Here is a 16612-nt window from a genome sequence, read left to right as displayed (position 1 = left end):
ATACATACACACGTAATGCTGTACGATACACTCACACACCAACACACACGTAATGCTGCTTTGGAATACACACACGACACAACCCTGGCAGGAAATGTTTTCTTCCTCAGGACAGAGTGGGGAATGCTTACTGTGCAGAACATTATCAGTATGTAGGAAGGAAAAGAACACACCGTGTGTGTGTGTGTGTGTGTGTGTGTGTGTGTGTGTGTGTGTGTGTGTGTGTGTGTTTGGCCCCTGTTGGAAAGTTGAAGAAGAGGAACAACAATAAACCTGTACACGTGCCTAAATCACCAAAAGAATGGGCCTCACCAGAATACATTTTTTGGAAAAGTTGTGGAATGGCAGCCAGAGTTTAGACCTGAATCCCATCAACTATCTGAGGGGCGATCTGAACAGGGCTGTGTACAGGAGAGAGTGGACAACTATTGTCCCATCAACATGTGCCACGCTGAAACTTGTACCCAAAAATACTGAGTGCTGGAATAAAAGGCAAAGTTATTTTTTTATTTTCTAATTTTCCCTTTAAAGCTCTGTGTTAGATTTTTAATTGCATTATACAGGACATGTTATAATTTATATTAAATGTGGAAAAAGTTGTGAAATGATGTGTCTTTCTGTCATTTTTTCTATCACAAAACCCTGCAATTTGAACAGGATTCAACTTTTTATAGGCACTGTACATGGGTGTACAGGGATGTTTGAAAAACATGATCCTGTTTTGAGAGATGGATGGGGTGTGGGGGAAATGAGCGCATCCATTGTAGAGCTTACTGATGATGTTTTATCAGATATTGAGATTTATCTTCCGGCACGCATTTTGTGGAAGTGCCTCCGCATTACGTCTCCATAGTTTTCTAAATGAATGCTGCTATTTCTTGTTGATGTCGGTAACTGAAGGTACTGTTTGTTGTGGAACGATTTATTTCCTTATTTATCCTTTTTTGCCTTTATTAAAATAGAACAATGCAAGTGAACAGGAAAGCTTTGGGAGAAATATGGGGAAGGGTTGAGAAATCACCCAGGCCAGACTCGAACCTCAGTCCCACTGCCAATGTCGCTAACATAGTACGTACGCAGGCCTATGTTACTTGCATATTAGCCACAGCACACCCTGTTGTTGTGGCACAATTCTACAATGACTTGAGCAGATTAAAACACTTAAATCAGGGGTGGGGAATTTGAGGGGCCCCTTAAAATTGTTATAAAGTCCTCCATGGGCAGCCAAAGGCAGCCACCAACAAACCCCACCTTCACTAGGTCCCCTGAAAATACAACTTAATTGTATTACAAATGTAATTTCTAGGATTTATTGATTTGCTTGCTTAAGTAATACATAATAATACATAAAAGATAACCATTGTATTTGAGAAAATAGTAATAAATGATTGGAAATTGTCTAATTCTAATTCTTCATGGCAAAATTCTAGGATTTGAGACACACAAGGATGCTGACGGGTCATTACTCTTTGCCACCTTTCCCTCCAGGCAATTCTCTCCCACTTTCTGTGTGTGTGTGTGTGTGTGTGTGTGTGTGTGTGTGTGTGTGTGTGTGTGTGTGTGTGTGTGTGTGTGTGTCTCACAAGCATGACACACACTGAGCTGGCCTGGTACCAGAAAACTCCACAGGAATTTTTGGCAGCACTCCCGCTACACTATAACATAATGTAGGGGAAAAGTCCACTCTCTATATTGATATATAGACACTACAACATATATAAAATGCACCAATGTGCTGCCCTGTCTAAATTGTGGGCAGGTCTCTCTAAGGGAAAAAAATAAAAACGAAAAAGAAAAAAAAAGGCCAAAAGCATTAGCCCCTCAGGACGCTCGGCCCCTGGGGAAAATACTCTATATGCCAGATGACCACGCCAGCCTTTGCCACGCACAACACAAACATACACTCCTTATATGTAGGCTAGGCTATGCTGCATGGTAATCAGAATCCAGGCGACATGCCAATGTGCAAACATAAGCTTTTATGGCCTCAGAGTCACACACACACACACACACGGCCGCTAACAGCTTTGGCTGGGCCCAGGACAAAGTAATCTAAAAGGGCCCCTCCATCCAATACACACAGTGTAATGTAATGAGCACCACATTTTTTAACCGTTCTCTCCCTGGACCAAGGACAAATGACCTGTTTGTCCTATGCTGTCCGCCACCCTGCGTTTACACACATGCATTCGCATTCACACACACACAAATTGTGCGTGCGCGCTTGTGTGTGTGTGTGTGTGTGTGTGTGTGTGTGTGTGTGTGTGTGTGATGCAAACAAGGGCCTGGTCATAAATACACAGCATTGCCTGGTATTTATGTGATTGCTGTTGTATAGCCCAGGGAAGAAGACTCATCACACACTTGTGGTTACTTATGGTTTCCATGACGAGGACAACAAGCAAACAACTGCCATCTACGGAGTCATTAGCGAACACACACACACACACACACACACACACACACACACACACACACACACACACACACACACACACACAGTCTCCAGGGAAATATGTCCATGATAATGTCACCCACTCTCAAACTGCACACATACTGCACACCTAACTCAATTGCCCCACAGCCAGAGTAATCTGATAAAGCATCTCATCATCAGCACAAAGCGGCAGATTCACCTAGTTGTGTGTGTGTGTGTGTGTGTGTGTGTGTGTGTGTGTGTGTGAGAGAGAGAGAGAGAGAGAGAGAGAGAGAGAGAGAGAGAGAGAGAGAGAGAGAGAGCGTGCGAGCGAGAGGGAGGGAGGGAGAGAGATCGTCCACCTACGTGAAAAATGTACATGTTACTGAGGGACTCTGATACAGATTTTGTATAAAGGGGTCAGTTGGCAGCATTGGGCGGGTGGGGCTTTCAGATGACTTTGTCCTGGGCCTGGCCAAAGCTGTCTGCAGCCCTGTGTGTGTGTGTGTGTGTGTGTGTGTGTGTGCGCGCGCATCATTTAAGGCACAGCAAGAATTTCCACCAGTTCTCCCCATCTGTGTGTGTGTGTGTGTGCGTGCATGCGTGGATGACTGCTCATCACACAGCGAATGCCAAGGAAGTAACATAGCAGTGTGGAAAAATGGAACCACTGACAGTGCCACGGCATGAGTTAACTCTGTGTGTGTGTGTGTGTGTGTGTGTGTGTGTGTGTGTGTGTGTGTGTGTGTGTGTGTGTGTGTCAGCTGCCACATCTCATGATTGCCATTGGTGACATCATAGCTGTGGGAACACCCTTCATTCCCTCCCTCTCCACTGTTCATAGGTTTGCCCAGCACCACTACAAGCCTCTTGTCTACGTATAAAAATAACTTATAAAATTGAAACAAAATGGCATACTAGAAAAGTGCCGGAGGACACAGTCTTCTGTCATGCATCAAAGTAACAAACCTCCCCCCCAAAAAGAGGCACTGGGTTACTACACCAGCAAACAGCATTTGGTTCCGGCCTGGGTCATTTGCCGCTGCTTCCCCGTCTCTTTCCCCACTAATTTCCTGTCTCTCCTCCACTGTCCTGTCAAAAATGGAGGCAAAAAGCCCTAAAATAAAAGTAAAATAAAAATAATAATTAAAACAATAGCGCAAATTGTCGAGCTTGGTAATGTCTTGTGGAGTGGAGTATCACGATAGTGCCGTCCCCTTGCGGATGCCCCCCCGGGCGATTGTTTGGTCAGCCCGCCCCTGCCCGACAGCCAAGAGTGTTGAGGGAGAATAGCAGTTAGTCAGTCTGACGTGGACACATGCACATAAATGCCCTCTATATCAGCAAAAGCAACAGATCTTATTCTCCAAGGTGGAAAAGGGAGAGGGGGTGTAGGGGTCAGGCAGTTAGTTTTGATATGTTTCTGCGAGATGTTTTGATGTGGTAGCTCACATTTCAAGTCTCTGGATGCCTTATCCATTTCTGCCGAGGTTCTTCTTATTTTCTCTCTCTCTCACACACACACAAATACATTTTGGAACAGATACATGATAGTACTGGAACAACTATTTTTATTCTGGGGTGTGTGTTTCTGGGTTGACTGTGGTTTGGATTTACTGTAGCACGTGTGTGTGTGTAGACTGCCGAGTGTATGTTTGCATGTGTATATTTCTCTGCCAGACTGAGTGTGTGTGTGTGTGTGTGTGTGTGCGTGTGCGTGTGCGTGTGTGTGTGTGTGTGTGTGTGTGTGGTGACGTGTCACTTGCATTGGTAAGTTTGTGGTCAAGAGAGCAAAATAGCATTTTAAGACTGTGTACAGAACTTTCAAAACTTATGATGTTTATTTAGGATAAACCACAGAAAATACACAAATATTAAGCTTTTGCAATTATATAAAAAATAGACGACACTCAGAAGAAATCATGTAATACATACTACTTGCTTACTGCAGCGGTCAACATTTATTAAATACAAAATTCATTGCCCTGTGTCCAGACGTGCAGACAAACACATACACACACAAAGATAATTTTACCCAACGGTGCCCCTGTGAATGTGTAGGGCTTTACCATGAGTATTCACCCTATTATAGTGCAAAGGTGCGTGTGTGTATGTGTGCATTGTGTTTCAGTTTTCCCAAACGATGTCGTCTTTGAGCAGTCGGGAGTGGCGGCTGTGAGAGCCGCTGAGTGGGCGTGTCTTCCTAGAGGCGGGGCTTCGCTTGTGCACCCCGGTGACCCCCAGCTTCGTGACCTTTGACCCCAGGGCTGGCGGCTGCTTCTTGGGGCTCTGTGGCGAGCGCCTCAGCTTCTCCACCTACGGGAAGACAGGCACACACAAGAGGGGACCCCCAGGTTTGACTTTATAATAAACGGACAAAGCATCTGTGACGTCACCAGTAGACTTTAGCAGAGCCGAATATTCAAATTTTGTGAGGACAAAAGTCTGCTTCCGTAGCCAGCCCCCGCCATGGAAAATAACCTGGCTTCATTCTTGTGTGTGTACATCAAAAATGACCAAAGCTACTGAGTAGCTGAGGTCTTTGAAGTTTTTTAGCCAATCTCACATAACGGCTCTGAATTGTCAGCCTGGGACATTCGAAGATATGAACATTCCAACTGGTTTTCGCCGGACCAAATCATAGCCCACTACCATAATATTAGTTGACTTCTTTAATTGCCGAAATTGGCTCTGGTCGCCCAAGTCGCTTCGCTCCTGGCGAATTCGCTATTGTTGCTCAATTCGCCGACCTTTCAGAAAGAAATTATGTCTTCTGTCGCTCAGGTCGCATCATTAGTCGCTTTTGGTGTACACACACAGTTACTTTGAGCGGAAGGTTTGCATTCGTACAGTCTTTTAGATCAGGGGCTTTCAACTGGTTCTGGCCCATGGACCACCATTCAGAGTGAGGAGTAAGTCTGCAGCCCACTTTTTACTATGAGTGTATTAAGTTATGGAACACCAGCAATACAGCCACGGACCACTGGTTGCAAAACCCGTTCATGTTCATTTGACATCACCAACATCCACAGATTAATATTTGCAGAATGCAACTGATACAAGTTGAACTGCAAAGTAGCAAAGAACATTGTTCGTTTTCCCTGCGACACACACACACAGACATAGACACACACATACACATATACACAAACACACTTACTGTTTTCTGGTGTTTGCGCAGCTGTGTGATCTGTGTTGCCTTGTCCTCCATCCTCTTGACCAAAGCGTCTAGTTCTCGCTCCAGGTCCTCTCGCACTCGCCCACTCCGCGTGTCCGAGATCTGACACACCAGCTCCTGGTGTTCACTGTGGAGCGCACGCACGCACACACACACACACAAACATAACATGCACATGTACACACAGTTCAGTCATAACGGGTCTAGATTGCTGGTAGTCAAGTTAAGTCAAGTCAAGTGTACTTTATCATCAAAAAGCTATGTAACAGGGAAGTTTGAAATTGTGTTTGACCAGTCTCCAATGGGCAGTTTAACTAAAAACATTTGAATCTTTCTCTCACACACACAGTACACTACACTACAACAGTGGTTTTCAAAGTGGGGGTGGCAGGTTGGCAGGAAAAGTATGGTCTAACTAAATAAATGATTGAATAAATACCATGAAACAAAAGAAACCAAAATAAGCTAAACAATATCCCCATTAGTTAAGAACAGTGTTATAATAATCTATCACATCTCTGAACATTGTACTATTATCATTATTATTTTACATACAGTGGGACACTGCCTCACAGGCCTAGACTATGGTTGTGAAAGGGGTCGCAAAAATGACCCATGTAAGGGGTCTTACACACCAAGGCGGTAAAGCGTCGCGGAACGGCCGCGTTTTTTACCGGCGTCGGTGAAAATACATTGAAACCTATCTGTCCTTACACACCAACCGGCGGTAGTCGGGCGTCAGCGGCGCGGGAGCCGGCTCCGCGCCGCGCTGCATTTGGAAAATAGAACTCCAGCGTATTTTTCACGCCGGCAACCGGCGGTGTCTCATTCAAATGAATGGCAAAGTAGCACGCTAGCTTTAGCTGTGGGGAGGGTTTTGAACAGGACTGGCCACGCACGCCGACGCTGTCAGTGTGCAAGGCAGAGAAAAGCACGCCGGTCAAAACTAAGCAGAAAGACCGCGTCCGTCCTGCGACCGTTCCGTTCCGCCTTGGTATGTTTTGGCCCTAAGGTGGGCCTTGGCTGGAATGTAACGCTGTATGGGGGCCTTGCTATGGTTAAGTTTGGGAACCCCTGCACTACACTATGCCAACATTCATACACATACACAAAAACAGTGAGGTGAAACTCAATGTGTGCTAAGTGGCTAATGAAAATACTCCCCTTTCCATTATCCTAACTCCCGTCCTCCCTTGTGCTCGTGGCCTTGTGATGACGTCTCAAGACGGCATTGATGATGGAAGTTTAGTTTCAATATCTCGCAGAAGCACAATTCGAAGGTCTTTTTTTTCAATTGCAATGGGGATTTTGAATGGGAAAATTCCCCCAAAAAGTTGTTGTGACTAGCCTGACAGCAGAGAAACGTTATTGTTTTTTCTCCACGGAGGCGGGTGGTCAGCGAAGCGTGAGGCCACAAGCAGAGGTGGAGGACGGGAGTTAGGATAATGGAATGTGCCCCCTCTACTCCTCAGTACTCACAAGCTCATTTGGCCCAGCTCGTCCTGCAGAGCCAGGAGCAGCTGGGAGAGGCAGTCCGGGGGAGAGGGCTCCATGCTGGGGGGCGAGTTCTCCGTGCTGGGGGGCGAGTGCTCTCTCGGCCCCTGACCCCGATCCCCTCCGCGCCCCTTTCTCCCCAATCTCTCCCCCGAGTCCTCCGATCTCGGCCGGGCTGCGGATCTGGTCTGATTCTGCTGCTGCTGCTGCTGCTGCTGGCCTCCAGAGTCGCGTTCCCCCTGGTCCTCGCCGTAGTCCAGCCACCAGTTGCGCTCCCACTCCCGTGCTAGCCTGCGGCGGCCGCCGGGCCTCTCCACCAGCTGGCCCTGCAGGTGCTGGCGCAGCAGGGCCTGCAGGTTGGCACTCACAGAGTGGCTGGGGCTTGTAGACTGATGGAGGAGGAGATGCATAGAAGATGCATAGAAGATGGATGGATGGATGGATGAGAGCGCAGAAGATTGGACATCCGTGGAGGGATGGACACATGTGTAGGGGGTAGGCAGGCATGGGGATGGAGGGGTAGACGAGGGGGCAGGGGAACAGGAGGATGGAGGGATACATAGAGGGCAGGGAGAAAGAGTGATATAAGAGAAGAGATAGATGGGGCAGACAGGAATGAGGAACAGAGAAGGGTGAGAGAGAGAGAAAGAGAGAGAGACATTTTGAGAGATGATGGAGAAGATACAGACAAGGATAGACAGGCAAGAGGGATACATTAAGTTGCTGTGGTAACAGCTTAGCAACCATCTCAAAGTAGCCAAACATTAACTATTTAAATTCTCACAGATCTCTCAGAATATGTCATTAAAAATGTGTGTTATTCTGAGAGTAAGTAAATGTGTGTACTTACAGTCCCTGCCACAAAGGGAGGACGCTTGGCAATTGGCAACTTGGCCGCTGACTGCGATTCCTGCAAACCAAAAAAATGAATGCACACAAAATTAAATAATATATGAAGCGCACAACACAACAATATATAGCATTATACAGGTCTGGAAAATTAGCTCTGCTTCATGCGCGGTTCTGTCTCCCAGAGCCGTATATAGATCTCTATAAACGGCTCTGCTGTCTCCTATGTTGTAACTCCCTCTAGTGGCCTTGTCATCTCACTACACAACAAGGGACTACCAATAGTACCAATAGAGTCCCTGTGCATGGCCAGAGTACAGGTGCTGGCGATGTGCAGTCCAGGTAATCCACAGAGACTGGGAATAAATCTCTGCACACTGGTCTTCTCTGCTTAAAGTTTATTAGGTGAACAATGCGTTTTGCTACCGTGATGAAGTAATGAAGAGATAAGTAATGTTCTTTAGGCATTGAGAGGTGTACACAATGAGAATGCCCTGAGGACAGAAACGTGTGTGTGTGCATGAAAAGCAGTAGAGGATGGAGTGGAGGAGGAAGAAGAGAAGGACCGACCTGAGTGGGTGATCTTTCCTTCTTCTTCTTCTTCTTGGTGGGGGGCTTGGACTCAGATAGTGACGCAGACTGCAAGAGAAGATTTATCTGGAGCTCTCTCTGGAGCTTCAAAAAAAACACACACAAAAAAAGTACCATTCATTTGTAAACATACTACACATGAATGAACATGCTGCACATGAATGAAGAAGTATATATACAGTATATGTAAAATGGGCTTGAGTTCACATGACAACAGCCAACCTCGTCAGCTTTCTGCTGGATGAGCTTGCGTTCCTTTTCCTCTTCCTGCAGCTTCCGCTCCAGTAGCTGGATCTTCCTCTGCAAACAAAGACAATGTCGTAAGAGAAGTGACCTTGCGAGAGGAGGCCAAAGCCAATGAATAGCATGGATGAGTGAGTGAGAGAGAGAGAGAGCTAAAAAAAAAAATGAAAAAAGAAGTGTAGAGATGTCTTGAAGTATGAGACACAGAGGTGGGGAGGGAGAGAGACGTGCGCGCGTGTGTGTGTGTGTGTGTGTGTGTGTGTGTGTGTGTGTGTGTGTGTGTGTGTGTGTGTGTGTGTGTACCTCAGCCAGGGACTGTGTGTTGGTGAGCTTGACGCACTCCCTCTCCAGCTTGTCCAGCTTCTCAAGCTGCATCTGCAGCTGCATGTCGTCTATGCAGTTCTCCTTCTGAAGAACACACAAACACAGCACTCGAAATGAACACCAGCCAACCGGCCAAATGTTGGTGAAATTTAAGTTTGGAAGTGTGTGTGTGTATTTGACTAGTGAGATTAACATCTACTAGTGGTAGTGGTAGAATGGTGGTGAAAAAACATGCGCACGCACGCACGCACACACGCACACACGTTTGGTCTTTAGAAGTAAATAATAACTGATTGTGTGCCTGTTATTGTGCTTCCATGTCTGTGTCTGTGCGTCCGCACGCATGCAGTAAATGCAATTTTAATCCTTTGTAATGCTTCTACACACTATATCGTAAATACCAGATATAACCACACACAGACAGTCATAAGAATGACTCAAAATCACCGTCCTCACCTGTGCCTTTCTGTCAGGAGGTGGCTGGACGTAGGTGTTAGTGGTAGAGGGTGGGTGATGTGTGTTGCTGGTGGCAGGCATCAGTGGGTTTGAGATGGCATGGGGAGGAGGAGGAGCTGCCCTGTGCGTCTCTGCCTGCCCAACACTGCGCAGCATCTTCTTCATGTAGTCCAGCTGCTTCTCCAACAGGGAACAGCGCGTATCCGCAGACTGCAGCTGCATCACAAGCTCTAAGACACAGACACAGGGGTCAAGTATATTCAACTTTAAACTGGCCGATGAGTGTATATCCCAAGTACATATTTGACCCAAAGTGCTTTGCATTCACACACACATTCACACATCTAGCATGGTTTACACGACTGCAAGTCTCTTCGAGTCTGGCCAGTCTACCGATCTACGACATCTCAACTACAAACATCAACATTTCAAATTCCCATTGAAAAGGGAACCAATACATTTTCAGCATTTCCAACCACTCGATGGGGTGTTTTTAAGGCAATAGCGTACCATAGTTCTGTTAACAGGCGATTGGAGGTGTGGGTTGTCAAATAAGTTGAAGCTTCAACCAGTAGCATACAGAGGCCTTCTATGAACGTGAGCTAGACATGCCCTTTGCATCTTCCTCAGAGAGATGTGGTTTGCCTAGCCTGGCCAGACAATAGTCTCGAAGAGACTTGTAGTCGAGTAAGCCAGGCTATCACACACCAGCTCTGGAGGCTGCCATGTAAGATGCAAAGTGTCCGGGATTCAGTGAGAAAGTGTCCACACACACACACACACACACACACACACACACACACACACACACACACACACACACACACACACACTCACAGAATAATAATGGTCCTGCATGCAGAGTCACACACAGAGCACGAGTCTCACCGGTATCTCTGGGATGCAAAGCCCGCTCCTGCACTCGAGTGCTGCTTGAGGCTGCACTGGCGCCTCTGCTGAGACCAGTGCTGGGGGCAGTGGTGGAGGGCACGTTCCTGATGCTGTTGCTGATGCTGCTGCTGCTGCTGCTGGTGGCAGTCTTGGCTTTGGTGGTGGTGGGGTTGCGGCTGAGGTGGAGGTGTGTCTGCGTGGCGTCTTTGAAGCGCTCCACGTTCTTCTCGGCCTGAGCTCGCTCCAGCTCCAGACGACGCATCTTCTCCTGCAGCGTACGCAGGGCCGAGATCACCGCTGACACACAAACACACACACATACAAACACACACACACACACACACACACACACACACACACACACACACACACACACACACACACACACACACACACACACACAGCAGCAGCAGCAGCACAGTTCATGTGAATCACTTTTGGGAGTGTGCGCCCATTGGCACGATTGTGTCATAAAAAAAAACAGATGAGGTTTGGTTTTCCTTTGTAAGAATGTTCTGCAATTTAGAGGTTGTGATAACAGAGAATGTTTTCTACCACAGACAAGAAAAATACTGTAGTTACCACATAAAATGGTAAACAACAAACAAATATGCGGACTCACTTCCTTAATGACAAGAAAAGTTATCAGCAGCACCTTTACACAACAGCTGTCTGTCTCACCTCTGCTGCCAGCATCTGGGACACACTGGTAGGCCTCTACGTCGATGCCCCGTATTAATGCACCGCTGTGGGGTTTGGACTCAGCAGCCCCCCTCGCCAGACCGTGGAGAGTCAACTTGTCCGGTGGCATGTAGAAGCTGCCCACATAGCTTTGCTTGGACGGGGAGTCAAATATGTTCTATTGGAGAGAGTTATGCTTAGATTATCCTATTAAACCATTGACCTCTACATCATTGCATTAAACAGCAGCTGTGCAAATGGTTCAAATTCGTAATAGGCGACACCATATAGTTCCCCCTTCGGAAGATTGTTGGGGATGTTATTGACCTCACATGGGATGTGTCCAGGGCTCTAAATTAACGCACGCCAACACGCCAAATGCGGGTGAAAAATAATTTTGGCTGGTAGAAAAAATCATCCACTAGCCAAATTGGCCGGTAGCGCGCGCCCGACTGAACGTTAAACAGCTGCCCGCACAGATCTGTAGCTGCCGTCTGATGAACGTTAAAACGTCGCCTACATTACCCATGAACATTAGTCCTACCATCATGATGTAGCCCACACCCATTGGCTGACCGTTAATCACAATAAGGCAGCCTCACATCCATTGGCTGCGTGTTTGATACCCGCGCGCCGCTCGAACTAGTGTTAATAAAATATGTTCAATGAGCGGACTAGCGCCGATTACTTTGGTTTTGTAGGTTTGTCAGATGAAAAATAATGTGGCAGTGGTTAAAGCACGGTTATGTGTCGATGAATGCAAGTAATAGCAGCGTAACTGTTGTGAGTATTGGTGGAGCGAAAACGGCGTGAGTGAAGGGACAGGACAGCTGTCTGTCAAAACAGTGTCGTTGCCGTCAGAAGCCGTCTGATATTTGCGAGGTCCTCGCAACTACAAACGATGGAGTTGTCGTTTCCTAATAACGCCCACGCCATCGCAAAGACCCTGCACGCGTTTGACATGGATATACGAGTAAGTGAAAAAAAAGATAACAAACGAAAGTAACAAAGTAGCCTAAGCGTGGTGTCCGGTATTATTGGATATCTAGTTGACATAGCGTAACGGTAATTGTCATTCCAAGCGCATCGTAAGTAAACCTAATATTAATTTGACCTGGAGGAACTTGAAGGTGTCACGCAGCAGCAGCATAAACACACAATGCAGACATCATTCACGCACTGTGTAGGTGTGTGTGTGTGTGTGTGTGTGTGCGTGCGCGCGCGCGGGGGTGTCTCCTGTCCTTCTCCTCTCCGTCTCCTTCTCCTCCCTTCATCTCTTCTCCCCTTCACCTGTCTTCTGTGCATTGTCCATGGTATTTGGCCCACTGTGTGTGAAGTGATGCTGTGTAGGGGGATATGAGGTTTTGCAGTGTTTGGTTGTGTGTGTGTTTGGCTAGTGTATGTTGAAAGTCTGGTATGTGTGTGACATTAGTGTTGAAGGCATGCTGTGTTTGTGTGAGTTGTAGGCCTATACTGTATGAGGTTTGGGTGATGGTGTGTGAGGTAATAGGCTAGTGTTTGGCTGTCTGTGCAGTATATGGAAATGGAATGAAAAATAATGAAATGCAGGTAATAAAAATATAATTACTAAATAACTATAGAATAGACTGAATTATATTGAGTATAATATTTATATTGTTTATCTGTGTTGAGGACATAGCCTAGTTTAATAAAATAATTAAAAGCAACATAATTAACGCATGGTTTATTTTGGTGAGAAAAAAAATGGCTAGTTGACCTTCCATTTGGCTAGTAAGAAAAAATGTCTACTAGCCAAATTGGCTGGTGGTGGAAAAGGTTAATTTAGAGCCCTGGATGTGTCACTTATGCATGATGCGAGCCATATTAGAGTAGAGTACTTTTATTAATCCCGAGAGAAATTAAGGTGTCTGACATCTTACATAGACAGATACATCATGTAGATACAAGACATAAATAAATACCTAATACATATTAGATTTAGAATTGCCTGGAACATGTAAACAAAAGAAATTTGATGTGGGTCAAGTTTGAAAGTGGATGTAAACTGACTACAGACCGTAGGATTTCAATGTCCGATCTGCAGTGTAAAGGCTAGCCAAGTGGGATTTATCTTTCTCAAAGCCAGAAGCGCTTCCTCTCTCAACCACACACTGGCTTAGGTGACTATAATAAGCCTGCTGCTTACTCAGAAGCTTAGCTATCTACGAAGCAATCACATTGGCATTGAAAGACAATGGACGCATGCTGCTCGCTTTCTGTTTTAAAATTCTCACAAAGGCAATTGACAACAGCGTGCAATGTGTGCATTCAGAGCCCTACAAGAGTGCCATTGAACGTTGTTTATGTATTCATGAAACTGTTGTGGTGGCTGATAGCATGGTTTCCAGGGATACCAAGTCTTACCTGATCACCAAAAGTATCCATCTGTGCGCAGAGGACGGTATGTGATAGAGAGTAAATGTAACGCCGCTATGCCATAGAAAACATTGTGAAAGACTGTGCGTTGTCTAGTTTAGCACAGCTGCTGTAAACATCTTATTTTTCAAAAATCCCTCCTGACTTGCCGCTCCCTGTAAAAATACTACATCCGCCTGCGCGAGACACGCACTGCGCATCCGCAACACACACGCACACGCACATCCACACGCACACGCACACGCACACACACACACACACACACACACACACACACACACACACTTAAAAAAAAAAAAAGAAAAAAAAAAAAAAGAAAATCATAGCTCCTTTCAAAAAAAAAAAAAAAAAAAAAAGAATATCATGAAAAAGTTTGCTTATACTTCCATAATTCCATCAGTACGAGTCACACATTTTAGGCTATTCCAATTATTAATTTGTGGTCTTATTTATCAAAAAATACATTAATTGAGGGTTTCACTCATCAAATAACATCCATCCCATTGATTTTGAATGGACTTTCAGTTCTGGTGGGAGTGCCCATACCACTAAAGCACCAAAACGTGGTGTGGTAATCTATGTGGCATAAACAGGGAAGTGTGGTTCACCAAATTAAAAAAAATGATAATAAATAAACAAATAATTAAATGATTATTATTTTATTTTTTCAAACAGCTGACAGCAAAGCATCAAGGATATCTGGCCTTCCATAACGCCCATGCAATGTCACTGCCATTGACTTCAATATTATACGCATTATACCAGTGATTAAGGCAAAGAGATTATTAACCACCATGTATTGAACATTGACATGTAGTTTAGTAGCAGGCTACATTTCAACTGATTTGATGTGATCCAAATGCCTTTCTTTTTTTCCTGAAGAAAATGGTGATTTCATCACAATATTCAGGTTTTTATAACCCTTGATTCATGTTTTTAGTTGGAGGACCAACATATATAAGAAAAAACAAATGAATTATTGGATTATGCTTAATTATTGAATTTGGATTATAATGAATCACTTGGCCTATTGTATGAAACACCAGTGACGTAAAAATCAATACAGCAATGAGAACAACTAGGGCATGTATGAGTTAATGTCTCACATTAATTTATTGCAGAGTACAGCACTGAGTTTATAATATAAACTTAATATAGTGCTACATAATATAATCATGACATGTCCAGACAAAGAAATGCTGCGTAGGCCAATTCCAATCCAGACCAACAAAAAACAAAAAAGAAGACAACTTGACACAGGGGAACAACGCCACTGTCCTGTGTTCCACTGAAGATAGAGACAGGTGACTGATGTGAACTTTGGTGGGCCACGATGAGCTTACAGCCTGTACATGGCTAACTGTATACCAGACACCTGGTTGTGGTCTGTCAGATCACGAAACGCAATGTGACTAAGGATGATGACAAGTAGCCCAAAGGTAGTGCTGTGTAGCCCTTGGTTAGCCCTGGGTAGCACTCAGATCCAGAAAGGCTGCCCTGCTTTACATGCTTGCAGAATGAGGCTCAAACCTTTTAAGAAAAAAATTATAAATATTTTTTTTAAAAGCTTGATGTAGAGTTAGGTTCACAGCTGCTGTCAACCTGGTAGATCTCTAAGTAAATAAAGCTCATGTTTGTCTCATCATATGTGTTGTCTCCCTCCCTGTTCTGTGGTCGGAATCCCAAACGAAGATTTCAGCCAGGTTATCCATGTCCTTCTTATTGGAACGAGCACACAGGGAGGCATAGGAGTTCCCAAGCTACATATGAATGGGTGTTTCTTGGTGATATTTTATTTGCTGCACAACCACAAACACATTTGGTATATGGCTGATTCAAAGTATAATATATTTTTGACAGTTCTGTACAAAAGTGTACAGTTTGGTTTGCTTGTTCTGTGGTCCAGGAAAACATAAGACGTATGTGTACGTAAAAGGCCCATTGCTGACCACTGAAGTCAATAATGTAAACTCAAGGGATGTAGGCCACAAAAGACATCACTCATGCACAAAGCAGATTTGATCCAGTCTGTCAGAGTCCGCTCACTTGAACAATTTGAATTTTCGCAGATATGGCTGTACTGTTTCTTTAGGGTAAGGTTTCAAGGCCAGGCACGTTGGGATATTCTCTGGCTGCTCCATCCAGAGTTTGTGTGAAACACCTTTTTCAGTAAGCGTTGATGCCAGACTTGAAAGGGCTTCCTCAGTTTTAGCCTGAAAAAAATTAAGATTAAAAGATTAAATGGACATTCAATGTGCTACGGTAGGCCCTAGCTGTCTTTTCATATCTTTCACACGCCTTTTGTTTGTCATTATAGGGTACATGTCTCTATTTTTAACATAGCTCAAATGACAAGACCAAAATTGTGTAATAGGAGGCATCAACAAGAGCAGGACAGCAGGATTTTTAAATCAACCAGCATCAATCAGCTTTTAAACAAGTGAGCAGAAGGGGGTCAGCTCTATGTTCCCACAGCCCATTGGTCCCACGGCCCATTGGTCCCACAGCCCAAATGGTCCCAGCTTATTCCTGATGCTCCATGTTCCCACAGTTTCACGAAATGATTCAAATATAAGCCCTATGCTCTACAACCCCATGTTCCCACATTTCCAAGGAAACTAAGAGAACCAATAGGCCTAAAAATAATGTTTAAAATCTTAGTGATGTGGGACCAATGGGCTGTGGGAACATAGACACGCTCCCAGCAGAAGTCTATTGGCAAAATTGAAAATGTAAAATTATCTATTTACCTCTAAGACCACCTTGTGCATGTTGTCCAAATCTGCTAAGTAGTCCTGTGTGTCGGGATCACTGTAGAATAAATGTATGGCAGCAGTGGTAGCGTGGCATGCTTGCGTTATTACTGCACCTAGTGGCCATGCCAAAGTGTGAATCAAGTCCGATCGAACAACAACATACTGAACAAGCTTCTTTTGCGCGCTGGCCGTTGCCGTCATATTTACTAAATTTAAATTCAATGAAGACTTGATACTATTCTATTTGAAGACAGCATGCATCAACCCTACACTCCAGCACTGTCAAGTGAGCAACAACCGGTAGTGTGAAGTCAGCCACTCTAACAAGACTCTTAT

The 16612-nt window shown here is 45.0% G+C and overlaps 2 protein-coding genes across 2 annotated transcripts; both read right to left on the bottom strand.

The window, feature by feature from the left end:
- Positions 1-4336: 4336 nt before the first annotated feature.
- On the bottom strand, positions 4337-13682 carry cep57l1 (centrosomal protein 57, like 1). Its single transcript, XM_063222360.1, has 11 exons — positions 13509-13682; positions 11124-11301; positions 10440-10739; positions 9552-9781; positions 9075-9179; positions 8751-8828; positions 8508-8612; positions 7939-7998; positions 7074-7477; positions 5577-5721; positions 4337-4732 (listed from the first exon to the last, which is right to left on the bottom strand). The coding sequence occupies exons 1-11, from the start codon at positions 13527-13529 to the stop codon at positions 4544-4546; spliced, it is 1815 nt and encodes a 604-aa protein (XP_063078430.1). The 5' UTR covers positions 13530-13682; the 3' UTR covers positions 4337-4543.
- A 926-nt stretch (positions 13683-14608) lies between these two features.
- ptrhd1 (peptidyl-tRNA hydrolase domain containing 1) lies at positions 14609-16572 on the bottom strand. The gene is made up of 2 exons (XM_063222359.1): positions 16271-16572; positions 14609-15733 (listed from the first exon to the last, which is right to left on the bottom strand). Exons 1-2 carry the CDS (start codon positions 16475-16477, stop codon positions 15563-15565), a joined length of 378 nt encoding a protein of 125 aa, XP_063078429.1. The 5' UTR covers positions 16478-16572; the 3' UTR covers positions 14609-15562.
- Positions 16573-16612: the final 40 nt, after the last annotated feature.

This window comes from Engraulis encrasicolus, chromosome 18, assembly GCF_034702125.1.
Source record: "Engraulis encrasicolus isolate BLACKSEA-1 chromosome 18, IST_EnEncr_1.0, whole genome shotgun sequence".
In the NCBI taxonomy this organism is placed as follows: domain Eukaryota; kingdom Metazoa; phylum Chordata; class Actinopteri; order Clupeiformes; family Engraulidae; genus Engraulis; species Engraulis encrasicolus.
Note: the sequence above shows the minus strand (reverse complement) of the source record. Positions and strands in the feature narration are given on the sequence as shown.

What these genes read in the sequence shown, in the direction of transcription:
- cep57l1 (XM_063222360.1), bottom strand. Translation starts at nt 13,529, where the DNA reads ATGGATACTTTTGGTGATCAG. An exon ending in CCCAGATGCTGGCAGCAGAG is followed by an intron (nt 10,740 to 11,123) that starts GTGAGACAGACA and finishes TTTGTGTGTCAG; the next exon opens with CGGTGATCTCGGCCCTGCGT. An exon ending in TTTGCATCCCAGAGATACCG is followed by an intron (nt 9,782 to 10,439) that starts GTGAGACTCGTG and finishes TCTGTGTCTTAG; the next exon opens with AGCTTGTGATGCAGCTGCAG.
- ptrhd1 (XM_063222359.1), bottom strand. Translation starts at nt 16,477, where the DNA reads ATGACGGCAACGGCCAGCGCGCAAAAGAAGCTTGTTCAGTATGTTGTT. An exon ending in TGCACAAGGTGGTCTTAGAG is followed by an intron (nt 15,734 to 16,270) that starts GTAAATAGATAA and finishes AATTTTTTTCAG; the next exon opens with GCTAAAACTGAGGAAGCCCT.